The following is a 20,482-nucleotide window of genomic DNA, read 5'->3' on the forward strand; positions in this document are numbered from 1 at the left end:
TGATTCTAACCACAGGGTTGTATATTGGAATTGAAAATCCATCAATTTCCAACACAGAAAACACTGTTGAGGAAAAATCTTATCATCTCTGTACTGGTGTTCAAAAACACCTACAAAAATATTAACTGTTTTGATTATCTGAAGGATTTAAATTGGAAATCTTGAAATTGTTTTGATCATCAGATGCATATATCAGAGGCCACGGTAAATTTATTGGATTATTAAGGTGTCTTTAATGTTATTTGACATATGGTAGGAAAGAAATTTATTGTTTTAATCAGATTTGGTAAAAATTTGTAAATAATGTCAGCATGCCAAGAAATCTTGACTTCTTTTTCACTCTGTAAAAATTTTTTGGAATAGAGATGTTTATATTTCTAGTTCTCTACATTTGTTTGTTTTGTTTATCTTGTTTGTTTGCTCACAGAATTACATAAAAAATTTAAATGGGCAGATTGGTATGAGTTGTTTTCAAAGGTGCACGGCATTATAATTAGGAACGAGTGATAAATTTTGTACGAGATATTTAGAAATTTCTGTTATTTAGTAAAGGGTTGCTCTGGTCCCAAGAAAGATCTCCATCTCAAAATGCTTGATTTTATAATCAGTTGGTTAATTATTATAAGTGAATGAAAGTCGATTACAGAAGAATCTTGATTGTTTAAGTTGATTTTGAAAATTTGCTTGAATTGTATTGTACTGCAGTACTTAAACTGCATCATTGTATGGGAGTTCCTAATCAAAATATTATGTCCACAAGCAATAAAAATTTATTCATGAATTTAAATATGAGTTTAAGAAAGAGTTTAGAATCGTAACTTAATTCTCCAAAACCTACTCATGGAGAAACTCGGGGTATCTTTTAGTGTTCCTCAATTGCCAGAGGAGGAACATTATAATGAAGAATGTACTAAATTCATCAAACTTTTTCTTTGTTAGGAACTTGTTGGGGGTGCAACAGAACAGAGGAACTGGAGGGGGATAGCCATAGCCCTGCTGGTGATTCTCATTGTGTGTGCCCTCATTGTCACCGCCATCATCCTTGTCACACCAGGTATGTCTGTTCCTACATCTTCTGCATTATCTTCAGGGAGCTTGATAGAATGCGTACCATTACAAATTTTTAAAGAAAAAGAAGAGTACTTTTATGGTTGATGATTATGCACATGCCTTGCAGAAAACGAAGTATGTGCTTTACACATGTATTCCTCCACATGTCAAGTTTACAGAGTTAGGATTTAGTCGTGGAGGAAACTTGGGCAATATATTTTGATGCCAGGTTGTATTCAATAGGGGTAGCTAGTTCAGCAGTAAAATGTTATCAAAAGCAATCAATGGGGCTCCTATGGTTTGATTGCTGTTGTTGGATGGCACTTTTGATAGAGCAATCTAATTAAATTAAATTCGATGAGACTCTGGATTCAGATCCCAATCTGGTCAATCAAATTTTCTCCTTTCTTGTGATACAGTCAAACCTTGTTATCTTGAACTTGATGGGACTGAGAAAAAAACTTTGAAATATCCAAGGATTGGAGATATCGAAGGTAAAATACTTAAAGAATAAATGGTTGGAACTTTCAAATTATTTTGACATATCCATGGTATTCGAGATATCGCGCACTGTTCAAGATACCCAAGTTCAACAGCATGGTTCCATACACCATCTCATTCCTAGAACTGGAACAGCCTGGGTTTGTAACCTCCAAAGTGTGGAAAAAAGGGTAAGGAAATTGTGCTGGTCATACAAGTTCGATCACAGTTGATAGATATATCTCTAACAGTATAGGAACTTGAAATTTGGAGGATCTGGGCTTGAATCCTGGTGTGGTTTTGTCATATATATTCTACTTTCTCTATAGATGTATTGAATAGGAAAGGGTTCTTGTTGTTACAACACTGATTTCATCCATGGAAAGTGGAGAACAAAATTAGACAGATGAATTAAAGGATTTAGTTAAAGTAGATGAATGCAAGCACTCGTGAAGATTAATTAAGTCAGAAATATGAGTATATACTGTAAATAAACTTTAAGCACAATAGGGAACTTTTTGTGTAAATTACATGTTTGATACTGCAATTTGTAGTAAAATATTTTAGAATCACAAAAATAACACCCACCGTAGATTTTGCACAGTTAACACGATATGGTGATGATAATAATAAACAGTTTTTCATTTCTTTAATCCGGTGTACGTCAGACTGGTTTGATCACCAGAGTCCAGATAGCTTAGTTAGTACATGTAACTAGAGCACCTGAATGAAGATTAAGTGGTTGCAGGTTTGAACCCCAAACTTGTCCTTTGCATTACCTCTCTACATTTGGTGACATGGACATACCTCTGGAACTGACATGTGAAAATGCCTGGCTTGGGAAAGCCTGGTTGTCATTGTGAACAAATTATGACTACTGGTTCAATTGATTTGGAGGGCCTAGTCTGGTCTGTTGCATTTCCCCTTCTCAATCATCACACCAGAGTATGAATTTAAAATTTTAATTTAAGTTAAACATTTGGATTACAGCTTTAAACTTTTAATAGCTAGTTGCCATGAATTAACAAAGTGAATGCATGTACTGGTATTTTGCATTTAGAATTAATTACATTAGTAATGATTCGTTGGGCATGGGAATGGAACTGTTAATTTGGGTGTAAATGTGAAATTTTCATGCATGTTGGAGGGTTCAGTGACTGGAAATGCTATTGGCACATTAAAAATATGGGGGTCTCAGGTGTATTGATATGAAGTGCCAAGAAATCGAAGGGAAAGAAGAAAACTAATTTCTCCTTTATACAAATTTGTGAATGTTAGCAGCCCAGTAAATTAGATGTGGTCACTAACGTGAAGCTTAATCAGACAATATTCCATGTCGCTTATGACGTTATGATCGATCATTGATTTACATTTACTTATACAGGTGCTCAATTATTGGTTTTCATGTCGGTTCAGGAACGGCTGCGGTATTTCAGTCGGTAGAGTGCTTGCTTTATGTATGGGATTCTGAGGTAGTATATCTGAGTCTGCTCTAGGCCACAACAGATCCAAGTCATTAAAATGGGTAGCAACTGTATACTTAATTACGAGCGTGGCAACAGAAATGAAAGTTATGATTGTGTCTTGTAGATGAGACCTAAAATAATGAGGTTCTGTATTATGATGGGCATTGGCAGGATAAAGGTTACTCTCACTGCTAAGTTGCTCAGAGGACCTGTCATATGTCAAATTTTGTGGCACTTAACCTAAAGCTTGTGAAATCAAAGATCCTTGAAGGGACACTCCAGACAACCAATTAGTTCATGAAGTAACCCATATGAAAATCTATAAGAATGATTCTCTTTTTTTGTACTTTCTCTGGACTAGAAACTATTTGTGGATAGAACAGATTCTAAGTGTAGGAATCATGACTGGAAACTATAATCTGAAAGATGAAGATAACGAACAGTGATCAATCTAATAACCTAGAAGCAATGCAAAATAGATAGTTGGGCAAACACAGACCCCTCGGGACACACCAGAGGTGGGATCAGGTGCCTAGGAGGAGTAAGCATCCCCTGTCGACCGGTCACACATGCCGTGAGATTTGTTAGGGATCTAGGGAATGGAATGGATCCATGGCATTTAGGAAAGGATTGAATGGGAAAGAGGGTGTTTTGCCATTATAGCCAGGGTTTGTGAATAGTCTTCACTACATGTAAATTCTTGACCCAATCTTTTAAATTCATGGCCTCAGGGTCTGGGACTCTGTTGTAGGTGTGGAATTCTTTGAAATGGCTCATATATATATAATGAAAATGTATATTTCATAGATATACTCTTTTTGGCTCCTGGACATAAAACAATCAAACCAATTGCACAATGATTATGAGGAGAAAAGCCTCTATACATCAAATGTTGTGATTTTAAATTCATGACCCCAGGGTTGGGGGCTCTGGCACTCTGAACTCTAAGGTTTGTATAGTGAAATTTGTACTACTATTTCATCAAAGTTCTTCTGTATTCATGCATGCTAAACAACTAAACTGAATGCATATATAATCAAATTGAACATGCAGGGACCTCTATCAAATTCATGAGATATGGGGCTCACGGCGGGTGTGACCGGTCAACAGGGGATGCTTACTCCTCCTAGGCACCTGCTCCCACCTCTGGTATGTCCAGGGGTCCTTGTTTGCCCAACTATCTATTTTGTATTGCTTGTAGGAGTTATGAGATTGATCACTGTTCGTTATCTTCACCTTGCATTCAATACCCCTGGGCCAGGGGTTCTGGCTCCCAGGATTTGGCTGTGTATCTTAAAATTTATAAACGAATAGTAGAAAATATTAACATCACTTAATATTAGACTACAACTGATAGACAACATTTGAAAAGTTTTTCATTGCGTGATATATTCATGTCACCATAAAGGCCCATGAGTCTCTTGGTTTGTTTTTTCTTTTTCTTTTTTGTTTCTTTTCATATTTATCCGTATTATTTTGACCTACATGTGAAGCAGTATTCATTTTAAGATTCAAAGTCAAGATTACAGTAATCCCAAATTGATAACATTGCATTAAAATCTTAGTCTTGTATAAAGGAATCTGGAAAATCGTAATATTTTTCAGAATTCAATAAACCAGAGGGAATGGTTTAAAAGAGTTTGCACACTGTTCAGCTTAGTTAGCAGATTGATTCAGATATTAGGAATGCTGGATGTAATCAAATCTCAGCTGTAAAAATCCATTAGCCATGGGCAAAACGTAATCCTCTTCCCATTTCAAAGAATCAGACACCATTAGAAGTGTGCTAGCTAGTATTTCTATGATCTATTATTAAGTCAAATAACAAAATATGATGGTTAAGCAGATGCATTTTTAATCACTTCCAATTTTGTCTAAATTGTATTGCTGAATGTATCCTAACATTACAGCAATTTGTCCTGCATGTACACAATTAAAATGGCCTAATCGTAACTGGTTTTAGTTTGCATATCACTGAGATCATTCCCAGAATGGCCTATTGAGTTTCCCTCCACTCTTCACATGATGCATTATCTGATGTCCTGTCAAATCTGATATAGAATGTCTCCCCAAGAATGTTGGATGAGACAGGCTTCACTGTACTGTTATAGCTGTCAATCGATCATCACAGCAGTAATCAATGTATCTCAAAACATTTATTTGGACCACTCTTACAGCACATATGAACCAGACTTCAAATTCATGACAGGTTTCTATTATTCTCTGATATACCGTATAGCGGTTTTTAATTTTTTTCTGTGGGTCTAAAATTTGGTGATTTGCTGGCTCAAATGTATGCTAATAATGTTAGCGGAATAAATTTTGGCGGACAAGGAAGAGTTATCTCTCTTGCAAATACTGATGTCGCAATTCGGCGCATATTTGGCGAGTGAAATTTTGGTGGAAAGCTATCTAACCGCTAAAATAAGCCACATTTATCATCCCACGGAAACAAACTGCTGAACAGTATTTCATGCTCCGTGCACAAATGTGCAGGTGACAACAAATTATACTCACTATCAAAGATGGTGACTTATCTTTAATGCTATTACAGATGATAAATATAATCACTTTCCAGAATTCTGCATCAAATTCTCCTACACTCTGGATTTAAGCTAAATTATTGTCTGTGTATGTTGTATGGCAGGCTGACTAAAGCCAGCCCTAACTATTTCACTGTGTTAGTACTAACTCAATTTAATTCTACGGGGTTAACTTTAGTCATACTGGTTTTGTGGCAGACTTTGTTAGTGTAGTTTGTAGGTAGTTTATATTTTACTTTTTATTTTGGGTTATTTTGTATGCTTGCTATGATCTATATGTTTTATTTTCTTCATGATTATTGCAGATGATGAGACTAAAAAAGGTATCACTTTTAGGAAATTATTAGAAAAACAATTAATCAAGGCTATAGCTGCCACTGAATACGATACTGCCGGTATATCTGGTATATCATCTGAAAGCTTGGTCTGCTGCTTGGTTATAATGTAGTGCATATATGTGCATATATAATGGCAAGAGATTTATGCTTTGTAATTGCTGTACATGCATATTTTGAGTGATATTTTTAAATCTGCTAGTGTATAGTCTTGGCATAATATTAATGAGCTGTACTAAGACCCGCATACTGTATTCTCTATATAACGCAAAATTGGTACTCAGAGTCAGACTGGTACATTGTATTTATAATTCAAAGTTTAAGTAGCAATACAGAATTAAAGAGTCTCAATGTATTGTATATAATGGGCATTACGTTTGTATATAACTTAGGAAATCACCAAAGCAGAATTAGAATATACCTGATATTCGTAAATGAGACTCAATACATTGTATATGTACATGTATCTAGGAGAAAGAACAAAGATAAAGATGAAAGGCACAAATATTAGCAAGAAAAATGTCCCTTTTGCACTCAGATCAGAGGGATTTTATGTTTTATGAGTCAGTGGTTATAGCACCTTGTGCAGCCTTATTCAAAAAGCACCTGCCTTCTCCTTCGTGGTTGTTATGGCCTTCTATATAAACATTGATAGGTAAAATGGTAAACCTAGGATTTCATTCTTTTGTCAGCTGAAGATGCTTACAGTTATTTGCTAACTGATATGTTACTGATTGTTCTGTTTTGCATTTCTAGGTAGTGATGAGGAAAACAAGAAGGAGCAGTTCACCTTTAATGATTTCTATGGCCATGACTATAAGATTCAAAGCTTTCATCCTAAATGGAGAGGCCATGGTAAGAAATCAAATGCATGTAAATCTTAATGGTTAAGAGTTTGTTTAGGTTTGGCTTGGAGGATGGGAAGGTAGAAAGTATATTCCCAGGGATCTGTTCAAGATCGCAAAGTGGCTTGCCTAGGGGCTAGGTATGGTTGCTGATTTGTGCCATATTACAATTAATTAGTCATCTTTTCGTTATTCTGATCGAGGCAAAAAGTAGCCAAAATTATCATTTTGTCATTGTTTTGTTATTTCTGGACGAACAGTCGCAAAATATCATTTTGGTGGGGTTTTTTTGCCTCGAAATAACAAAATGACATTAAAGTGTGAAATGGCACAAATCAATCACCATACCTAGCCCCTAGGCTAGCTGCTATGATCTTGAACACAGCCATGATGTCACCTCACTTACAAAGGCAGAGAGGATCCATAAAAATGAAGAAAAAATGAATTTCTCTCGCTTGATAATAATACATATATATATCATCACTTGAGTAGCTTAATCTGAAGAGTCGAGTCATGTCAAGTTGACAGGTGCGGATCATCAGATCACATGAAATGCTTCGATCATCTGATGATCTGTGCCTGTCAACGAGACCGCGTGATCCAACTTTTCAGATCAAGTTACTGTAGCAATGATAAAATAGTATACCCCCCCCTTCTGTATTTTGATATACATGCTTATATACTGTAAGATAATGAATGTATTCCTAATTATCAAAAAAGACATGCAGACACAGAATGAAATGATTTTTTGTGTACACAGTTTTGTCTGAGATGTAGTCGATCACTTTCCATAAATGTGCGTTATTGTGACTCCATTTAAAAATATCAAAACACGGATTATTGATGGATATAGAATAAATGGTAATATGCATTCACCATATTACTGTGATCCGGCAGTTATCTAGTATGTACATTATCATTTGTGTGACATAATCCGACAGTGTCAGAATGATGATATGCAGCTGAATGCTGTCAGTTACCTAACCTGTCAGCAAATCTATAAAATCTTACTAGAAAAATGTTACCATCTTGACATTGAATAATTACTTTTCTGAATGTCAGGCTTGTTAAGCAAGCTATTATATCCAGTGTGTTAAAACATGCAGTTACAGTCTATTATTAGCACATAATGTTGTCTTACTATTAAGATTTAAGGAAGCCATAAAAGAGCAGACTTGCACTAATTGCTGGTTGACAAAATACTTAGAAAAAATAAAAGCTTAGTTTTGGAATTTTCTTTACTAGAATATTTCATAAAAATCCATGAAATGTTTTGTCAGCAATAACCTGTGATTTTTTTTAATTGTATATTCTTAGACTAATTCTCCATAAAAATTACAAGCACACATCGTTTCTGTTATTATCAAAAATTAATAGATGTAAATATCACTGACCCTTCAACTGGACAAAAAAGTTTACTTCTGAAAAAGAAACAAATTATAAGATATAGATACAAGAAGTCTAGGAGGATTATGGGAAATACAATATCAATGGTAGCATAGGGTGAATAATCTCAGTGGTCGGCCCATTATAACCCCATAATACAAACAATTTAAATAAGTATCAAGGACAGAAAAATTGTTTTATGTCCGGAATCTTTGGGCATCTCCTTATATCTGGAGGTCGCCCCCCTCCCCCTTACCTGATCAAGCCAGCTTTTCAAAATATAATATTTCAAACTTTCTAGAAACAATTTTTGATAAGATGAGAAGTCAATTCCTAATTGGATAATTAACAGACATTAACAGATGACAAGTGTCAGCTGTCTTTATTGCTACCTTTGTGATCACTGTTTTGAAATGTTTGTGACATTTTGTTGAAATAGGTACTTGTTTGCAATTGCATATAAGATTTTTATGTCCACTGGAAATAAAGATTGAAGGGGACTTTTGGTTTTTACATTTTCTTTCCATCTGTGGCATAAAGATTTTAACCTTGTTTATATTATAACTTTTGAACTCTGTAAGTGACTAGATCTAGAGCTTTGAAATTTAGTGAACTGGCTTTATCTTTATGACAAGGCATTTGAAACAGTGCCTTGTTTAATGACCTTGTGATCTTAACTTACAGCAAGTGTCTTTCCTGTTGTAATGACTTTGTGACCTTGGCATTGAACTTTGACCCACTTATCAAAACTGTTTGAATTGCTTATAATGTTTGAACTGTAATTAAGGGAAAGGGTTTTGATATTTAATGGGTGTAATCCTTATAACAAGGTCATTGTAAGGGTTTTGATATTTCGTGGGTGTAATCCTTATAACAAGGTCATTGTATCGGTTTCAGGATTCATGATCTATTCTGCCCCAAGGACATTTGTGTTTCACAGACACATCTTGCTTTTTTATAGAAGGAAATACCTTGTATAGAGCTCGAGGAGGAGGGGTGTTAATGAAAATTTCTGCTCTGTAGTAAAGCAAATTGCTTAAAGCCAAAGTCATTTTCCAAAACAATGAACAAACTTCATTATGGAGCAATAGTTTTTTCTTGCAGTACAAATTACAATTAACATATACAGTGCAAGCCTGAGCTTGTTATTTTTGTTTTCTCTTCTTGTATGCATTACCGTGCAGTAAGCTCATGTCTGGATTTCTAATTAATCATGATATCTGCATAGCGTAAGAACATATGTTTCTGGTTCTTTTTTTATAATGAGGTATATATATATAGGTGTTCTGATCCTTGAGATAACCTGAAGACTCTGTAATACTGACTTCTGTCGACTGACAGGTATCAACATCACCAGAGAGTAGGCTGTCTTATGTTCATCCTTAAGTAATTTATTAATCAGCGCTACGAAGCACTGGATACAGTCAGAGAAAAGGTCAATTCTGTAGCTGTTGACACACGTACAGCTCCACAGACCACTGATAGTTCTCAAGTTTTAGTATAATTAAGAGAAAGGATTTAATTACTGATAGTGCCAATATTTTATACTATGATGATGCATATAATCAGGTTTCAAAACCTCCTTGAGTTTAGCACAATCCTTTTCTTTGTATCATCAGTATGACATCACAATGGTTATGAAACATATGTCACATATTTGCCAGAATCAAGAATAATGTTGACATCACTAATTCAGGCATTAATCCACCAATTGCATTCAAGTACCAGCAGCCCTGGCTAGTCCATGACTGTTGACCAGTTGTTGACTGACAAGCACTGATATAGTTCTAAAAGCACAAGGATTAACTCTCTAACACTATGTGTATTTAATATCATGTAGATATTTAAGCTCTTTAATGTTTTTTTAAACAATTATTGTAGTATTATCTGCAGCTGGTGTGCAAGCTAGCCCACACTGCAGTGTCTGTATGTTATCATATTTAATGTCTGCACACCAGCTGGCGGTATTAACACAACAGATGTCAAAATGAATATTGAATGCTAGTATATAACTGCATATAAACACAATTAATTATCTGAATTTTGATTGGTTCAGAGAATGTCACATGATATTTGTGTAATAATTGTGAATTAGGATACGGTTTATATCTTACAGCTTACAATAATATCATACTGGCCAGTAATTAATCGAGTCACACTGATTCTGATTCTTGATTCTTGCAGAACCCAGGCCAATGTTGGGGGGCTGTGGGTGTAACAGTTATTAGATCATAAGCTAGGAATACAGCTATTGAACTGATTTTCTTGTTATCATCAAAAATTTGATTACTATGTTTCATCATTTTGAAGTTTACATTGTGTGGTAATCAGATGGATTTGATCACCGATGGCCAGATAGCTAAGTTGGTAAAGCACCTGACTAGATAATTTAGGAGGTCCTTGTCTGGTCCATTGCATTTTCTCCCTATATGTTAGATTTGGTGCCATAGACCAGTCCTTGGAACTGACAGGTGAAAATGCTTGCCAAGGGATTAAGATCCAGGGTTGATGTCTTCAAGTGTGAAGACATTTAAGGAGGGAGGAATATAGCGGTTAGCCGGGTTTGATCGCTGATGGCCAGATACATGTAGCTAAATTGGTAGAGCACCTGACTAGAGATTCAGAAAGCCTGGGTTCGAATTCCGGTTTGGTCCATTGCATTTTCTCTTGTCCTTTGTCTTTGAACTGATTGATTAAGGTTACAAGTTGATATGGAGTGTGATTTGCCCTGGAAAACGTAAATATTAAATTCTATCAATAAAGAACCCATATATGTTGATTACTATACTGACATTGACACACGGGTAATATTGACCGGTTCATTTTTATCACTGTGTCTGAGGTCAGTATTCTTATGTAGTACTGCGTATTGACTTTCATTGACGTCAATAATCACTATTTCCTTCAAATTAAGTGATGGATTTAATTAGTGTTTAGTGCATGTATTTTCCTTTGATTTTCGAGTCATATATGTACAATCATTATATAAACTACTATTCTTAAACAGATAATATCATCTTTTCCAGAAGATTCCTTCGTTTACAGAAATGAAGAAGGATCCGTGTTGCTATATAATTGTACCTCCAACAGTACAATAGACCTCCTGGACAATTCCACATTTGTAAGGCCTGAATTTATCTCGGGTTTTGTCAATTTTTCATTTTCCTTTGAGGTATATACATGGTACGTCATTTATATAATTGTGGCTCATAGAATGTAATGGTATAGATATATTAAACCAATTCACCGAATTTGCACTTCATTACTTCATGTATATATACTAGCTATCATAAATCAAAGTCCATGTGATATTTCTTATACAAAGAAATGAAATATATGTTTACTATATTGCAGAGAGAGTTGAACACTGGGAGCTTTGACATCTCCGCTGATCAGAAATTTGTCTTTCTACCATATGATGTCCAAGGAGTGAGTTCTGTTACAAGATAATATTGGGACAATTGTCAAAATTACATGCACATGTCTGAATGAAAAATCTTATGTGTATGAAGGATATTGAATGAAAAATCTTACATGAGTACTGAACGTCATTGCTTTGTTCTAGATTTACAGACACTCCAAAAAGAGCAAATACAAAATATTGGAATTAAAAACAAGGTATGTCCATCTATCTGTCTGTCTGTATAAATACAAACACAGCATTGTTAAATCTGCCCTCACCTAATACAAACCAAACTTGCTCATTCAGCAAATCTACTATAGTACGTAATGCTTCATTATAAGTATGGTTCAGGTGCTACATCATCTGAGAGGAAATTCAGGTGACTCTCGATATCTCAAAGTTCACGGGACCTTGATAAGATTTCAAGTGATTGAGAGATCGAAGGTAGAGTCAAATCCGGAGATTAATATAAAGGACCGACCAGTATGGTTCAGATTTTGCAGTAACCAGAGTGCAAATTTACAGCATCCTGGCATTGTTTGGACACATTGTACTTCATAGTAGTTTGGAAATAATTGACTTAATTTTAACAACACGGAACAGATAGACGTATATTTACAATACAAAATTCTTGTGCATAACGAAGTTTCGCAGTCAATAACTACACAGAGTGCAATCATCACAATTTCCAGTAACTTTACACAAAGAACACATTCAAATAAATAATGATGTTTGGCATATTGTCTCTAAATTATATTCTTAGAATAACTGTCTCATTATCAAGTCCTAACAATTCGATCTATATACCGGTAGTTGAATTATATAATTCAGCCAGTCCCATGCATTCACTGTTATCCGGGTAAGGTCCGAGCAGAAATAATTACATGCTTGAGTAATGGTATGTATACGGTACCACCATTTCATGAGATCGAGAGTGAAAAAAATGAAATACATGTATATTGTACCTGACCCAAATTTCACTTTGAAAGATTAATTGTTCAAGAGATCGAGAGTAAATTTGCTTCTGTTTATAAAGAAAAAAATCAGGACCATGATTTCACTCAGAGAGATCAAGAACTTTGAGAGATTGAAGTTCAGGCCATTGGGAGTCACCAGTAATCATAATAGATCTGTTTTCCCCTGAAGGATTAAAATTTCTCTTAGCTACGCTGCATATTGAAGAGTTCCTATAGATTTAGGAGGCCTGGGTTTGAATCCCAGTGTGGTCCATTGCATTTTCTCTCCTCCTTTTACAAAGCTTACGTACTTCATGAAGTATGCTGGCATAACGCATTGCAGTTCATACCCTCATTAATTTTCAAACATGAAATTTATTTCTAAAATGCACTTGAATATAGGACATTCACATGGTGGAAAATTGATTAAAGATGATATCGAAAGTAAAAGAGACTCGATCTATAAAATATGCGATAAAACTTTGAAAATAAGAGACAAACAGCTGAATGCTATGTTTTCTATTAAATGGTGAAGGTGCTTCTGAATATGCCAGAACTCTTAAAGGGAGAGAAAAATGAATAATTAGACTATATCGTGTAATTAAATTGTTGCATTATAGATGTAGAATATTCACTCAAGGGTGTGCCTTGCCGGTGTATTAGTCCCATTAGCTCTTCATTGTTTATGATGATCATTGAACTGTAGTAGGTTAAGGACTATGTGGACTGTGCATATCGGGCTTGATAGCTCAGTGGTTAGAGCACCTGATTAGTATTGTAGGGGTCCCAGGTTCATTTCCCGTTCCATCCATAGATTTTTTCCTCTCCTATTCCATCCCTTCACTGCAGGTTGTCCTGCCAGGGGTGAAAAGAATCTGGGTAAGGGATACAAGATGAAGATGGTCTATTATGTCAGATACGGAACTGGCACGAGCCGCATAGCTTCGAGTGACCAGTCCCAATTATCTGCACATAATAGACCATCTTCGCCTTGTATCTTACTTAAAATTTACTGTCAGTCCAGTATTTCTCATAATATTGGCCTGCTCTTAATAATACCGGACTATGTTCAGTACAGTATGAAAAATAAAGTACTGTCAAGACAAAGAACTGACGTCACAACAATGTTTTAAGTTGTGAGACAAATTAAATGAGGGAGGAATGTAGTAGGTAGGGATACATGGAGCGTGGATAGTTCAGTGGTTAGAGCACCTGATTAGTAATGCAGGGGTCCTGGGTTTGATTCCCGGTCCAGCCATAGATTTTATCCTCTCCTTTGTACTACAGAACATTAAATTATCTTTTTCAGAGAACTGAGATCCTTCCAGCCAATGGGTGGATCTTCAGAATTCCAATATGTCAGCTGGGCTCCCCAGGGACATGGAGTGGTAAATAGCAGATATGTGTACTGACTACATGAATCTTTGTTAAGTAATGTCCACTGTTTGTGGCAGAATTGGGTGATATGCCATTATGCATTGAATTTAATATGAGAGTAGTAGTGTACTACCAAACCAATCATGCCATCAGGGCTTATGTAAAATTAATTAAAGGACTTGTATTCATGAAAAAATTTAAAATGCATGATACAAAATGTTCAATAATTATTTTTTAATGCTACACCAGAGCAGTGGCGGATTTAGGTTCGTTTTTTTTTACCACACCCAAACCTATAAAGGATGTGGCGACTATAAATGAAAGGAAGAAGAAACAAGAATTTCAGTGGAAAATGCATTAAAATGCACCATTTTAAATCAATCTTTTTAAAAATTTTCCCGGGGGAGGTTAACCCCCTTCCATGCCCTCCCTCTTCAGCCCTCAATCCCCCACCCCACCCCACCCCACCCCACCCCACCCACAGTAAGGTCTAGATCCGTGACTGCAGAGAAATTTGATATAGATGAAAAGTGGAGGATATCAACAATATTTTGAAATTGAAAACTCTCAAATTACTTTATTCAGTCAAAAACTGCAGTTTTAGTAGAAAGCAATGTTTAAAAAAGTTCAAAACTCCTCCAGGACTCTGAGTCACTCAAACCCAAATGATCTACATGTACAGGTCAGCAGTTGACATTGCTAACCTAAATCTAAAAGGATTCGACAAATATTGCTGATATTGTACTTATATTTCTATTAACGTTTTAAAAGGAAGTCAGCCATTATGAGAATGTAGAATTCCTCTTTAATGTGATGCATACATGCCACTTTTAGGTTTTTGTACAACACAACTCAATTTACTATATGGCCAACCCATGGGACCAGATGGCCAAACCTGAGGTCATAGTCCAAGACCCCGGCTCTGGCGAGATATTTAATGGAGTACCAGACTGGGTGTATGAAGGTGAAAACTTTAAATATATTTTCTGTCCTTTTCTACCTAATACTGAACAGGTTCTAAGTATGTTTTTCTCTTTTCAAAATCAAATTCCCTTTCTGGGAATAGACATGTGTCCTACTTACAGTCAAACCTGTATAGAGAACCTCAGTACAAACTTCAACATAACAGGAAACTAGCCAATCTCTTACCGCACCAAATGCAAGTTTGGACAGTTTTTAAAGTACATTATAGACAAATACATATTTCCATATTTTCACTCATCAAAAATCCTTGTAAGCTATCCATGCACATGCATTAATGCATAATTGATAAAAGATGTCACACTGCATGCATTTTAAATAATAAAATTAATTTACAGCAAAGATTGATCAATATTTGTAATACAGATGGGAGCAATGGCATATGTGCATTTGATAATTTAGACTTATTAATGTTCTAATTAATGATTAATGTGCTGCTATGAAAATGTCATTTATGCAGGTAAATACTATAATACATGTAGTTGCATTGGAAAGATGGTAGGTTGCTGAAACTGTGAATAAGTGGGGTTGCCAACATAGATTTTGCTGTTTATTTATTGGTTTTCAGTCTACATCAAAGACCAGTCACACTTGACTGGCAAATTTGGATTCTCTCTGATGTTGTGCCTTTTCCCAATTAAAGCTGCTGCTTAAGAATTAATTATTTCTTTAATTTGATATCAGAAACCAAAATGGTTTGTTTTTTCTCTTTCAGAGGAAATTATATCTTCTGACAACGCCATCTGGTGGTCTCCAAATGGTGACAGAATTCTTTATGCAGTTTTTAATGATTCTTCAGTCAGACCATACTATTATCCTTATTATGGTGATATGGAAAATGCATATGGAACAAATATGAAAATATTTTACCCAAAGGTACCAAAAATATCATCCATGTATTATAATCCATGTACCACTGCATCTCATTATAATATAACATATAGCAAACTAATTGGTGTCAAACTTAATAGATTCCCATGGGGATCCGGATTAGAATAGGTCCTCAGTACCCATTGCTTGTCGTAGGAGGCGACTAAATGGGCCGATTCTCTGGATGAGATCGCAAAAACTGAGGCCTCATGTCACAGCAGGTGTGGCACGATAAAGATTCCTCCCTGCTCAATGGCCATAAGCGCTGAGCATAGGTCTAAATTTGTCGTATGGGGCGGTCCTTCGGAACTGAGGTCCTGTGTCACAGCAGGCATGGCACGGTAAGATCATTCCCTGCTCAAAGGCCTTAAGCGCCGAGCATAGGCCTAAATTTTACAGCCCTTCACCGGCAATGGTGATATCTCCATATGAGTGAAATATTCTCGAGAGGGACGTTAAACAATATACAACCAACCAACAAACTTGATTGTTGTTGGTATTTGATTACAGTATAAAACACACATGTCAGTTTGGAAGACATCTTTTCTTGTTAATTTTACACACATACTCTGTAAGCGAGAACTTCATGTAGATGTGAATCTGTAGATAGCAGAGAAACTATCTGGAAGATTTTTAATAAACAACTGAAAAAGTACTGGTATAGAATGAAAACTTTGAGAACTTTAAAGCAAAACATCTCCACAGCGTCATCAGTTAGTACACTTTAGGGATGACAGAGAGTTACTTGAAGGTGTACCTGGATAGTAATTGCATTAAACAGTTGTTATTTTCATTACATAATATCTGGAATTTACTGATGTCCATATTTGTTTTTTAAATCACAGCCAGGATATGGTAATCCAACGTTTACATTATATATAAGGAAGCTCGGCACAAACAACCAGACCTTTATGTTAAGTCCCCCAAACGAGTTCAAAAACAAGTAAGTTTCAGTGGAAAATTTCAACGTGAGTACTGTCAACTCATTTCTAGGCAACATAGCACTTTTTATGATTCTAATTAAAATTGATTCTTTAAGTGAATTAAAGAACTCCTATTTTTCAATTTCTTGATGATTACGAAAATTATCTTTCAGAGACCACTATTTTACCACAGTAACTTGGATCAACAACGAATATGCCTTGATTTCTTGGTTGAACCGTGCCCAGAATAAAACAATATTGACAATCTGTAGTGTCATGAATGGAAAATGCAAAATGGTGGGTAAAATTCATTTTCTATTTCCAAAGTAAGGGACAGTACTCTTTTGGTAATACATGAATTTTCACTTTTTTTAAAGAATTTTTTTCTGTTTTCAGAATCAAGAGGAGGAAAGTAGAGGTGGTTGGATTGATCTGGTCAGTAAAAATTTCATTTATTGAATTCAAAATTTCTATGTTTTATTAATAAGTGAATACTTACCAGTTAGTTTTTTTTTTACCTGTTCACAAGTTTGATATTCTTGGTAATGTGATTCAGTATTTTAAAACTTTGATGTCCGTTAATGATTTTGAATATCACAGAAGCTTGAAAATATTCTCAAAGGTAAAAACTGTGAACTTAAATTTAATGAAAGGGGAAATTCAACAGTAAGAAGGATGGACTGAAGGAAAGTGAAAATTATCTATGGTGGCATCATGTTTCATAAACACATTCTGGTGTGTTAAAGAGATAGTAAAGCCCATTTTTGTGATTTTTTTCTCACCCCAAATCATCTTATTCCCTTCTAATATCATAAAAGAAAGGTAAATGAATAATATTTATCCACTTTGAAATGATTACATTTGCGTTTACACTAGGAGCAAACTTCTATAGCAGATTGAATTTTTATCCAGGAAGCAAAAATTCAGGGGACATAATTCTAAGATTATATTCATTTTAAATTTGGAAATAAATGCATCAAATTGTACAATTCTCATTTACAGAAATTGACTTGTTTGAGTCAATTGGATTCATTTTAATTCTATAGAATATTTTAAACGAAACCTTTACTATCCCTTTAAAGTTAATGTACACAAAATCTGATGAAGAACCACCTTATGTTCTTTACGTGAATTTTTACAGGGATTGGTTGACTAGGATGAAGATGTGTCATTCTTTAAATATAATTGTTCCAGATAGAGTACAATATCCCAGATTATGACCTTATCTAAAAAATAAAACCTTCCACCAAAATTTGTGATTATGTTGGCAATTAATGTTACAATTCTAATGTTCTAGTCTAGTCATTCTTAATCATGTTCTGTGGTAGAGTGTAATGAATTCAATCAATGATTTTCTATTCCTTCAGTACACGCCACCGATAGTGAGCCCAAAAGAGGACTGGTATTTTATGATTATTCCCAGACAAGAGTCGGAGTTGGGCTCATTCAAGCAGATCCTGATGGTAGAAGCCTCCGTGAGTAACAACAAGGTTTGTTTTTGTAGTCACAGTTTTGTATTTTGGTTCAGTACTCTTTTGTTGTAAACTAATCTTGTCTTTTTATAGATTATTCTTACAATATAGCTATTGTAATACTCTATAATATTATATTGTTTAAATATCATAATAATTATGTTTCAAGTTGGTTTCATCCTATACATGTATTATTCATGCAATACCTGACCATTTTTGATTAGAACATAAATCAGTTTGTTATTTATAAATGTACTGTTATCTCTATGTCTTTCGTGTGTCTTTACTTTTTTTTCCCTTGTTCAAATTTTTTTTTAAGAGTAAACTGAAACAACTCATTTTAATTCAGAAATACTGTTGCCGAAGTGCATGCAGTCTTCAACCCGTTGTCACGTACTTGCTAAGTGAGCTTATCCATTAAGTCACAGAACTATTACACTAATTATGGATAAATTTTATATATCAACTAAAGTATATGATGTCAACTAATATAACCTTTGTAAAGAAATGTTGATGTCCAAATACTTCATGAACACAAAAATAATTACCAGGTAGCTATAATCCATTTTTGATAATGAAGCACCAATAAAATAACAAAATCAATTTCACATTGAATACCCGCACTCACCAACATAGGAAGCACATCTGCAGCAATTGCAATTTCCTCCATTGAAACATATAAATACTAAACCCTAATATTTTGAAAGAAATATTAATTGACATGCAGTCAGCATAATAACCACATATAAATAGTAGTCAAGGTTTTGACGAATAATTCACATGTTCTATATGTCAAAACCCCGACTACTATTTTGGCATATACATGTAGTACATTTGTATATGAAAAATGTTAACATTTTTAAAATATGACAATGATTGCAATATATATTACATGTACCATTATAGTTTTGTACTAATATTCTATTGTAATTATGAAATATAGGTTGTGTTGTTAAATTTGTTAAGGATATTTCAGGTAATGTAAAAATACTTCAGTCTTGGTATGACTATTAAACCTAGACAATAAGTAGTTACTGAGTTTAGAGAATATGATATTGTCATTCAGATTGATTTCCATTAATTGTCTGTCATGAAGAATTATTCCAAGTTCACAATCATCCTCCATGTTACATTGCCATCTTCTTCATAATTTACTAAACGCTTGGTTACATGTACCAATCACATGACTGAAGTGACATTTTTCATGCTGTGAAATTTAACAGAGGAAGTTCATATTTATTTTGATTATAAATTCTTTAACCAAAGCTACATGACAAATACAATCTTCCTCTGCACATAATTATTTTGGAACTGATTTAATCAAAACATATAATAAAAGATTATGTAACAGTTCTTTACAACAAAGTATTCAAAAGTTTGTTACACATGCAGTTACACTTGTAGTTAGTGGTGAAATAGCATTTCCATTGAGATTTCACTGGTGGAAGCTTGCAATTAGGCAGAAAATCACGTTTTACACAGCTAATTGATATATATATATATATATATTTTAAAAGATGAGCAGACAATGGTGATAAAGTTTCTGACCAATGATTAAGACAAGGTCCGAACATGTCAGCCATATGTTTCAAAAACTGCAGCTCTGGTGTTCAAAAAACTTTGTTACAAATTTCATTGTATGCTCATGAATCATAAAGAAGGACAAAAAGTTAGAGTACCTGCATAGCAAAGCTTTGTTTAATTGATATATGATATGGACCTTTTTGTTATGTAAGTCATCGTTTGATTTATGACCATGTAAATAGTACATAGTCTTCATGAGAGATGCAGTTTCTGGTCACATTAGTCAGATTCTTATAATGATCAATTATATATCCACACTGCAGTTTCTGGTCACGTTAGTCAGATTCGTATAATGATCAATACCCACACTGCAGTTTTTGGTCACATTAGTCAGATTCGTATAATGATCAATATCCACACTGCAGTTTAAGTCACCTGAGTCACTGTAGAGACCTGTTGCAATCTGTCTTTATTGGTCCTGGGTTACACTATCAATGACATGTACACATTCCAACTTCCGAGAACTAGTACAAATTTTATTTACCAAATTTGGTATAAAACACTGGGATATTCTTCTAACTACAATTAAGCTATCTCAAATACAGTTCTGCAGCTAAATTGTCATGAGTGCAAGTTAAACCCTCTAATTTCAACTTGAGAAACTCGTGTCCTCCAAATATGGGTGGGGGGGGGGTGGAGAAGACTAATTAAGTTAAAGAAGATGATAGAAAATACTTTTAGCTATTGTGTATCATATTTGTCTCCATGGTGACTGTATGCTGTTCATTTTAGCTTTAATAAAGCTTGTAAAACAATCCTGCATGATACTCAGGTGACTATTGGGTCTATGGGCCTCTTGTTACCTTGGTAA

The 20,482-nt window shown here is 34.7% G+C and overlaps 1 protein-coding gene across 2 annotated transcripts in view; it reads left to right on the top strand.

Moving 5' to 3' along the window:
• LOC125679616 (dipeptidyl peptidase 4-like) overlaps window positions 1-20,482 on the top strand; it is a 74,981-nt gene that overhangs the window by 25,853 nt on the left and 28,646 nt on the right. For both annotated transcript variants that reach the window (XM_048918964.2, XM_056157219.1), the window contains exons 2-14: window positions 940-1,054; window positions 5,845-5,862; window positions 6,631-6,729; window positions 11,132-11,226; window positions 11,460-11,534; window positions 11,671-11,723; window positions 13,774-13,852; window positions 14,676-14,805; window positions 15,538-15,698; window positions 16,538-16,635; window positions 16,789-16,912; window positions 17,012-17,050; window positions 17,983-18,105. In XM_048918964.2, the coding sequence (XP_048774921.2) occupies window positions 940-1,054; window positions 5,845-5,862; window positions 6,631-6,729; window positions 11,132-11,226; window positions 11,460-11,534; window positions 11,671-11,723; window positions 13,774-13,852; window positions 14,676-14,805; window positions 15,538-15,698; window positions 16,538-16,635; window positions 16,789-16,912; window positions 17,012-17,050; window positions 17,983-18,105 (1,209 nt within the window). The remainder of the gene's footprint in view (window positions 1-939; window positions 1,055-5,844; window positions 5,863-6,630; window positions 6,730-11,131; window positions 11,227-11,459; window positions 11,535-11,670; window positions 11,724-13,773; window positions 13,853-14,675; window positions 14,806-15,537; window positions 15,699-16,537; window positions 16,636-16,788; window positions 16,913-17,011; window positions 17,051-17,982; window positions 18,106-20,482) is intronic.

This window comes from Ostrea edulis, chromosome 2 (assembly GCF_947568905.1).
Source record: "Ostrea edulis chromosome 2, xbOstEdul1.1, whole genome shotgun sequence".
Taxonomy (NCBI): domain Eukaryota; kingdom Metazoa; phylum Mollusca; class Bivalvia; order Ostreida; family Ostreidae; genus Ostrea; species Ostrea edulis.